The 8876-nt window shown below is 56.8% G+C and overlaps 1 protein-coding gene across 1 annotated transcript; it reads left to right on the plus strand.

Annotated features, from left to right (window-relative positions):
* The first annotated feature begins 1076 nt into the window (after nucleotides 1-1076).
* On the plus strand, nucleotides 1077-8876 carry DES (desmin). The gene is made up of 9 exons (XM_036421798.2): nucleotides 1077-1756; nucleotides 2730-2790; nucleotides 2921-3016; nucleotides 3156-3317; nucleotides 3480-3605; nucleotides 4007-4227; nucleotides 5684-5727; nucleotides 7816-7898; nucleotides 8096-8876. The coding sequence occupies exons 1-9, from the start codon at nucleotides 1176-1178 to the stop codon at nucleotides 8135-8137; spliced, it is 1416 nt and encodes a 471-aa protein (XP_036277691.1). The 5' UTR covers nucleotides 1077-1175; the 3' UTR covers nucleotides 8138-8876.

The raw sequence follows: 8876 nt of genomic DNA on the forward strand, positions 1-8876 counted from the left end.
GGGCTTGGAACATTATGGGGGTGGGAAGTGAGTGGGGCTTTCCTCCACCATCTGACACGCGTGCCTCCTCCTCAGGTATCTGGGCCCCGCTCCCAGAGCTTCTCTTCAGTGCGCTTGTTTACCGGACCCGTGCATTCTCCTCTATAAATACCGGCTCTGGTATTTCGGGTTGGCAGCTGTTGCTGTCAGGGAGAAGGCTGGGTTGACATGCGGCTCGTGACAAAACACAAACCCCCGGTGTGTGTGTGGGCGTGGGTGAAGTGGGTATGGGGTTGAGTCAGAGAGGGGTGGAGCGGACACAAGGGGGCAGAAGCCAGGTGAGGTTGGTGGTGTGGGGGTGAGAGTGCATGCATGTAGCCATTGGAAACTGAAAGCACACCAGACCATTCTGGGAAATCACTCTGTTGTTTATAAACTGGAGGCCATGTCCTCATCAGTAAGTGGGGGAGGAAAATCACGGCCTACACCTGTCTGGGGGGAAACTGAGGCGCAGAGCTAGAACCCAGGGGCCAGCGGACAGCTCTGGCCGTGATTGCTCTCTGACCCGCTCAGGCTGCCCAGAGACCCTCCTCCTCTAGGTCTGGCTGGTGGTATTTGCCTGAGCCCTCCCAAACCTCTGCCACTTCCAGAGAATCTTTGGGAAAATGGTGACGTGGAGCCTTTCTTGAGAGCAGGCCGTGTCCCTTCCGGAAATGACCCACTGTCTCTTGGAGCAATGACCTTGGAGCAAAAAGGAGACCCTCAAACTAAATGGAAGCCTCTCTCTCGGGCTCTCTCCCCTGACTACCGCCAGTATGAGGCCAGCACCCAAAGGCTGAAGGGGCCTGCCTGGGGGTTCTGGCGTGCTTGCTGCCCTGCTGAGGCTGTTGGCAGGCCGGCCGGCCCGTTCTTCTGCCCTCCTAGATGGATCAGCCTCTCTCACACCCCTTACAAGCCCCCCACAGGCCTCTTGCGGGGGAGCTGGGTTCCCCGCCCCCTCGCCAGTGGCCGCCCTTTCCTGGCAGGACAGCCGGATCCTGCAGCTGTCAGGGGAGGGGCGGCGGGGGCTGATGTCAGGAGGGATACAAATAGTGCCGGCTGCTGGGGGCCCGGTGTCCCCTGCCGGAATCCACTCTCCAGCCGGCCGCCTGCCCGCCGCCTCCTCTGCGCCTCCCAGCCTCGCCCGCGCCGCCACGATGAGCCAGGCCTACTCCTCCAGCCAGCGCGTGTCCTCCTACCGCCGCACCTTCGGCGGCGCCCCGGCCTTCTCGCTCGGCTCCCCGCTGGGCTCGCCCGTGTTCCCGCGCGCTGGCTTCGGCACCAAGGGCTCCTCGAGCTCGATGACATCCCGCGTGTACCAGATGTCGCGCACGGCCGGCGGGGCGGGGGGCCTGGGCGGGCTGCGGGCCAGCCGGCTGGGGGCGGCCCGCGCGCCCTCCTCCTCCTACGGCGCGGGCGAGCTGCTGGACTTCTCGCTGGCCGACGCCGTGAACCAGGAGTTCCTGGCCACGCGCACCAACGAGAAGGTGGAGCTGCAGGAGCTCAACGACCGCTTCGCCAACTACATCGAGAAGGTGCGCTTCCTGGAGCAGCAGAACGCCGCGCTCGCCGCCGAGGTGAACCGGCTCAAGGGCCGCGAGCCCACGCGGGTGGCCGAGATCTACGAGGAGGAGCTGCGCGAGCTGCGGCGCCAGGTGGAGGTGCTCACTAACCAGCGCTCCCGCGTCGACCTGGAGCGCGACAACCTGCTGGACGACCTGCAGCGGCTCAAGGCCAAGTGAGAGAGGACCCTGGGCTCCCGGAAACCCCTTCCCACGGGCCGCGCGCCCTGCAGGGAGAAGGTCATCTGCCTGTGTCCCCTGAGCCAGAGGGACTCCAGGCCTCTCTCCTGCGCTCCCCTCTGCAAAAAGGGTTTTCTTGGGGACATCACGGGGTGGAAACAGGACACCTCGGAAGGCCCTGTAGACAGCCCCCCTTAAGAAGCATCTTAAGACAATGGGGTGGTGTGGCTGGCTGTCAGGCAGGCAGATTGGTGGAGGAGGAAGGAGGGGCCCAGGTTCAGGCAGAGGGAAAGGGGGTTTGATAGGAGAGGAGGGAATCTGGGGCCAGCTGGGAAGGGCAGGGGGCGGGGAATCCAAGCAGTAGCTCTCAGCTCATCTGTGATGAGACCCTGGGGAGGGAGGAGGATAGAGTGGGGAGCTGGGCCCTGGGCCTAGCTGAGGCTGTGCCATTTCCCAGGGGAACAGATAATCTAGACTCTAGATTCTAAAGGAAAGGAGAGAGGGGACGGGGGGGGGGGGGGGGGGGGGGGGGGGCGCCCTCAAGGAAGCTGGAAGGCCTGGGTGGTGGGCTCCACTGGGCTCTGGGTAGGAAAGGGCAACAAGTATGAGCCAGGGCTCATGGGTCCTGCTTCTGACAGCTCAACTGAGCAGTCACCACCCTGCCACCCAGGTCATAAATATTAATCGCACCCCCAGCTGGGGCTTAGGAACCAGGGACATAGAGGTGGATAAAATAGACGGGCTTCCTAATCTCAGCGAGGTCACAATCTGATGGGGACATAGACTTCCAGGGTGTGGCTCTAGGGCAGATATTGGGCCACTTCCTGTCCCCTGCTCCACTGGGTGGGGCCTCTCCTGTTTCTACCCAGCAGCCAGGCCTCCTTTCTCTGTTCTCAGCCCACTCTCTGGGCAGTTTTATCCCCACCAACTATCTATCTATCTTTCTGTCTGCCTGTCTGTCCCCACCAGACTGCAAGAGGAAATTCAACTGAAAGAAGAAGCAGAGAACAACTTGGCTGCCTTCCGATCGGTGAGCCCTCATTGATCACCCGGGATCCTTACATCTCTGTCCCCCATCCCTCCCCCCGTGTGGCCTCTGGTTTCCCTCTGCCCTGCCTGGGTGATCAGTGACCCTGTCCCTCTTGCTTGACCTCTCCCAGGATGTGGATGCCGCCACTCTAGCTCGAATTGACCTGGAGCGCAGGATCGAATCTCTCAACGAGGAAATCGCATTCCTTAAGAAAGTGCACGAAGAGGTATGCTCTGGGCCCTCCTCCTTGGGGTCCTTAGACACTGGTGAAAGCAGGTGGAAAGGGGGGGATCGTGGTACTCGGCTCTGGAAATGGGGGTGTGAGGGTGCCTGGTAGGGGACTGACGCCCAGATGCTCCCTGCAGGAGATCCGAGAGCTACAGGCCCAGCTTCAAGAACAGCAGGTCCATGTGGAGATGGACATGACCAAGCCGGACCTCACTGCTGCCCTCAGGGACATCCGGGCCCAGTATGAGACCATTGCAGCTAAGAACATCTCTGAAGCTGAGGAGTGGTACAAGTCGAAGGTAGGCAGCCTGACCCCTATGTCCCCCTCAAGTCCAGTTTGGAAGTGTTTCCTGTGGCTCCATCCATGGGGAGGAGGGTGAGCCAGGGCCTCTATGCTCCCTTGCCCATCCCCAACCTGCATCCTGCATCCTCCTCATGTCAGGGCCCCTCTCTGCCCTTAGGTGTCCGACCTGACCCAGGCGGCCAACAAGAACAATGATGCACTGCGCCAGGCCAAGCAGGAGATGATGGAATACCGGCACCAGATCCAGTCCTATACCTGCGAGATCGATGCTCTCAAAGGCACTGTGAGTCCCTGCCCACCTTGCCTGGCCAGGCCCTTTCTACCTACAGCTCCCACCTTCACTCTGTGAGGTCAGGCCCATCACATGTCCTCTCTGGGCCTGTCCTCTCAAATCCACCACAGTGGTAAGAACAGGTGATTGCCAGTTGGGCTCTCAGGAAACTATGAGACTCCTGTGTGGGGGTGCAGAGGCTGAACATCGATGCTGCCCTTTGTCAGTTCTAATTGTCTGAGTTTCTACTTCATTTGAGGTCAGGGTTCCCTGGCTCAGAAGAGTTTGACAACTCTTGGGCTTGACTATCTGGAGTGTCTTCCAGCCCTGAGGCTGTCTTTCCCCCATCCTGGACCCAAGGGTCCCCCCATTTAAAACAACCTGACCTTGACTTGGGCACCCCTCCCCTGCAGAATGATTCCCTGATGAGGCAGATGCGGGAGCTGGAGGATCGCTTTGCTAGTGAGGCCAGCGGCTACCAGGACAACATCGCTCGCTTAGAGGAAGAGATCCGTCACCTCAAGGATGAGATGGCCCGCCACCTCCGTGAATACCAAGACCTGCTCAATGTCAAGATGGCCCTGGATGTGGAGATTGCCACCTACCGGAAGCTGCTGGAGGGCGAGGAGAGCCGGTAAGGGGCAAGGCAGGGCTGGCAGTGGGGTCCTGGGGGGTGCTAGGGCCCCCATTCCTGCCATGATGGGGGCTCAGGATCACCTCAACAAGACCTGGAAACAATTTTATACAAGAGGCCACCACTCCACTAATAGCAGAGAATTAACCAAGGCCACCTGAGTAAAAGTGATTTAATTAATAGCTTTGATAAAAAGAGAAATGTAACTATTCCCTCTTCTACCTTCAGAATTAAGAACCAGCAGTATAAAACCGTGTTTAGCAAATGGTAATAAAATATTACTGCCAGTCAAGGGAGAGATAGAGCAAAGTGGGGAATGATGAGGTAGGAAAGGGAGGGGCAGATAAAGGAAAGACAAGCTAGAAGAGAGGGTGCAGAGTTGTACACTGAGGGCACAGATGTGCATACACATACATGCATACATACATGTGCTTATGGGAAAAGACCAGAATGACAAGCTCGGACATGTCAATTCTCCTCTAGACACAGAAAACAGCACACAATTGGAAGGGAACATGAGGTCACCTGCTGGGGTGGAGGAAATATTCCATCTTTATTTAGACTTGCAATTAAACGCTGATCAAAACTCACTGGATTGCACACTAAAGATCTGTGCATTTCACTGTATGTAAACTTAACTTCAATTTAAAACAGGTCATTAACTCAAAGAAATGATGTCCATTGATACTCATAAAAATGATAATATTGGGAGTTTTTAGAACTCAGCAGACATGTTTAGATGGAGATTTACACATTTCAGGTTTCGTAGAGTAACACCTATATATAATGACTTTAAAAAATATATATAATTGTTATTAGTTTCAGAGAGGAAGGGAGAGGGAGAGAGAGATAGAAATGTCAATGATGAGAGAGAATCACTGATTGGCTGTCTCTTGCACGCCACTCACGAGGGATCGAGCCCGGAATTGAACCCGGGACCCGTCCTATCCACTAAGCCAAACCGGCTAGGGCTATAATGACCTTTTAAGGTAGCTAAATGGCATTTCCTGGAACTTGGCCTCACATGTGCATAGGCCAGAGATTCCCACCCTGGCTGGAGGGCACACACAATGGATGTCCCCCAGAGCTGCTATCCATACTTCCTGCCATGACAGGAGCAAGAAGGGAATCCTGGTGAACTGGACAGGGCAGCAGGATTGGGGGTGTTGGTGTCATGCCAGCAGGTCAGAGATGGAATGGGTGATCTCTCCTAAAGGGAGAGCTTCTGCCCCCTGGTGGTCAGCTAAAGTTGGCCTTTGACCTTAAGTTCCTGGGACAGCTAAAGTTGGCCTTTGACCTTAAGCTCTGGGCAATATGGCAGAGGGAGTGCTGGGGTCCCTGGGACTGGGACAACTGAGGATGGTGTTTAGAGAGGACCAGGGCAAACTTGATAGGTGGTCACAGGGAGACAGTGAGGGTCCTAACCCTTTGGGATTTGATCTCTCTCTCCTTTCAGGATCAACCTCCCTATCCAGACCTTCTCTGCCCTCAACTTTCGAGGTGAGTGTATGTTAGCAAGTGGAGGCCTGGGTGGTGGAGAGCAGGAATCCAGCATGGGCAGTGCTCAAGGCCAGCCAGGAGGGGAGGATGGACCTGTGGGGACAGGACTGGGGTTTGGAGAAGAGAAAGGAGGCTGCTGCCGGGGAGTAGGGGGGTGGGAGGAGGAGGGTTGGATAGGGGATCTTCTGACAAAGAGATCATTCCATTTTATTATCTCACTAGAGGCCCAGCGCACAGAATTTATGCACTAGAGGGGCGGGGTGGCCTGAGGGAATCAGCCCACCATGGAGGGCTGCTGCTCCTCCTGGTTAGTGGAGTGGCTGTGGACCCACCCTCTGAGCGGCTGCCCCCTGGTCCAGCATCTTCTGTGGAGCCAGAGCACTTGCTGCTCCAGGGGACCTAGTTGGGGTGGGCCCAGGGACAATAACACTGAGAGGCAGCAGGGTAGGCCTTAGTCTTGTCCTGCAGCAACCACAAACCTGCCTACCAGCCTTCGGGGCCAGGTCTGAGAGCCCCGTGGACTGTGGGCATCTGGGGGGGTGGGGGGGCGGCGCAGGCGACAGGGAACCAGGAGGAGGCGATGATCACAGCCTGGATTCCTGCCTGTGGGCCAGGGGTTGGAAGTGGGAGCAGCCGCTCATCCTGGTCAGCCAAGTAGCGCTCCCACTGTGGTAGTGTACTGACCACCAGGGGGCAGCTCCTGCATTGAGCTTCTGCCCCCTGGTGGTCAGTTCACATCATAGCAACTGCTTCACTGGTCGTTTTAGTCGTTCCACCATTTGGTGGCTGGGCTTTTATTATATAGGATGCTATTGTATTGACCATGTCCCCTGAACCTTCTGGAAATATTGAGCATCAGCAAACAGCTTCTTTTTCCTGATATACCCAAACTCTGAAGGAACCAGGGGCCTGGCAGCAGAAGCATCTAGGACCACACTCCCTGGCTATAAGGCACCAGCCACCCATTGTCTGGCAAATTGCCAAGTGCCACCTCTCCCACTCCACCCTCTCCGCTGCTTGTTGGACACCTCCAGTTTGCTGGAACAAGATGTTGGATTAGGTTTATAACAAAGAAGCCAAACTGTAGCAAAGCCAAACAGTGAGAAAAAGTAGCTGCTAGGGCATTGTGCCAATCTGCCATTAGCAATATGCAGATCACATGGCTTTCCAACCCTGGAGAACAGAGAAACACACTATAATGATACATTAGCAAAGGAAGTCAGAGTCCTTGGCAGCCTTGCCTTTCCTAGATCAAATCTTTTATATCTTCGATGTTCATTTCCATCAGGGAAAAATATGTGCTGGTTCCACGGAGTTACAATGCCCATCAAAGGCTGGTTGCTTGCTAAGGAGATCCATGAACACCAGACTCTTAGTACCAAGGACCTAAACTTGACCCTTACTATGAAACTCAGAATCTAACCTTTTAGTTAGTCGCTTATGCAGATAGCAAGTGTGAGCCTTACATTTAAATCTGCTCCTTGCTTTTTTGAAATTAATAGTCCTGTGACCATGATAGGGCAAGAGTCATTGTTACCATTTCACAATGAGGAAACTGAGGCACAGAGAGCAAGTCACTGGCCACCAACAATGAATCAGTGGCAGACTCCTGTCCGTCTCTCTTTCATTAAGACATCAAGTTACTCATCTGGAGCCTTGAAGGGGGCTGGGTACCATGAGGACATCTAAGAGAACACCTTGGGACTGGGTTTTGGGTTCCAACTGTCAGGGTAGAAATCCACTCAGGGCTCTCCTGCGGCCCAAGGGTGGAGAGGAGCAAGATGTATGGGGGATGGAAGTGCTGGGTGGCCTGGGCCTCAGGGGTCCTGCCTGCCTGAACCAGTCCACTTCTGGAGCACATCTGTTGGTTCCCGATCCCATCTCAACCCTGGGACTAACCCTGGGGTCCACAGAGCCACTCACTGGGCTCAAGGACAAGTGATAAAAGTCCCGCTGAAAAAGTACCAGGTCCATACAGAAGGGGTGGGAGTCTTCCCTTTGCCCCGTGGAACCGGGGGTGGACTCCCAGCCCCTGGAGCAGCCTGGTCTGGACTCGGTCAGGCTGAGCGTGTGGCTGGTCTGTTACAGAAACAAGCCCTGAACAAAGGAGTTCCGAAGTCCATACCAAGAAGACGGTGATGATCAAGACCATTGAGACCCGGGACGGGGAGGTGAGCAGTCTGCCCGGTCCCTTTGCAGGTGGGGGCCACGGGGTGTGTCTGGGAAGCTGTCAGCCAGGCTCTCTCTGCCAGCTGTGCTTGTCTGAGTCCCTGTCTGAGGGGAGGGGGGGCGCTGCAGTTCTGGAATGGGGGCCGGGCTCCCTTCTCCTGCCAGCACTGGATCGGACCGTCTTTCTCTTCCTCCCCAGGTCGTCAGCGAGGCCACACAGCAGCAGCACGAGGTGCTGTAAAGCCGGAGACCCCTCTGCCACCAGAGACCGTCCTCGCCCCTGTCCTCACTGCCTCCAGAAGCCAGCCGCCTTCCATCGAAGGACGCCACACCTAGCCGCAGTCTCCCCTCACAGCCTCTGACCCTCGCTCACCATCCCCTCATGGTCCCCACAGGGGACATGGCCCGTCCCTGCCCAGCACAGGGAGCCCCCAGCAGTAGTAAGAGTACTGGATGTTGGAAGTGAGCGCGCCGGGCTCTTGGCCGCCCATGGGTGCGCTGGGCAGGGCCTGAATGGAGCTGAGACAGAGCAGTGACCCTGCCCCTCCCCCCTCCGCGACCTCAGGCTCTAGCCTCTGGCTTTGGAGAGGGCCCCTCACCCCAGCAGGGTGTTGGGACCCATGGGGTGGACCTCTCCACTCCCCAGCCCAGGTCAGAGAGAGAAAGGGCTTCCTCAGTAAGCCAGGCAGGCAACTGGGGGATTAGTCCCTGTGGAGACTGGGGGGGCACTAAATTAGCCCCATAGTCCCTTATGTTCCCAGGGTAGGCTTAGCAAGCAGGGGCTGCAAGAGGGAACCCCCGAAGGTGCCAGATGTGGGAGCAGGAGACTCAGAAGGAGTGAGGGTGGGCGAGATGCTGAGAGGAAAGGAGAGGACAGAGGCAGAGCGGTCTCAGGCAAGGTGGCAGGGCACCCACCTCCCGTGCCTGCCCCTCCCCACTGCAGGGGCCGGACAGAAACAATAAAAAGAGAAGCACAAGCC

The sequence above is a fragment of the Pipistrellus kuhlii genome, unplaced genomic scaffold (assembly GCF_014108245.1).
Source record: "Pipistrellus kuhlii isolate mPipKuh1 unplaced genomic scaffold, mPipKuh1.p scaffold_m20_p_7, whole genome shotgun sequence".
In the NCBI taxonomy this organism is placed as follows: domain Eukaryota; kingdom Metazoa; phylum Chordata; class Mammalia; order Chiroptera; family Vespertilionidae; genus Pipistrellus; species Pipistrellus kuhlii.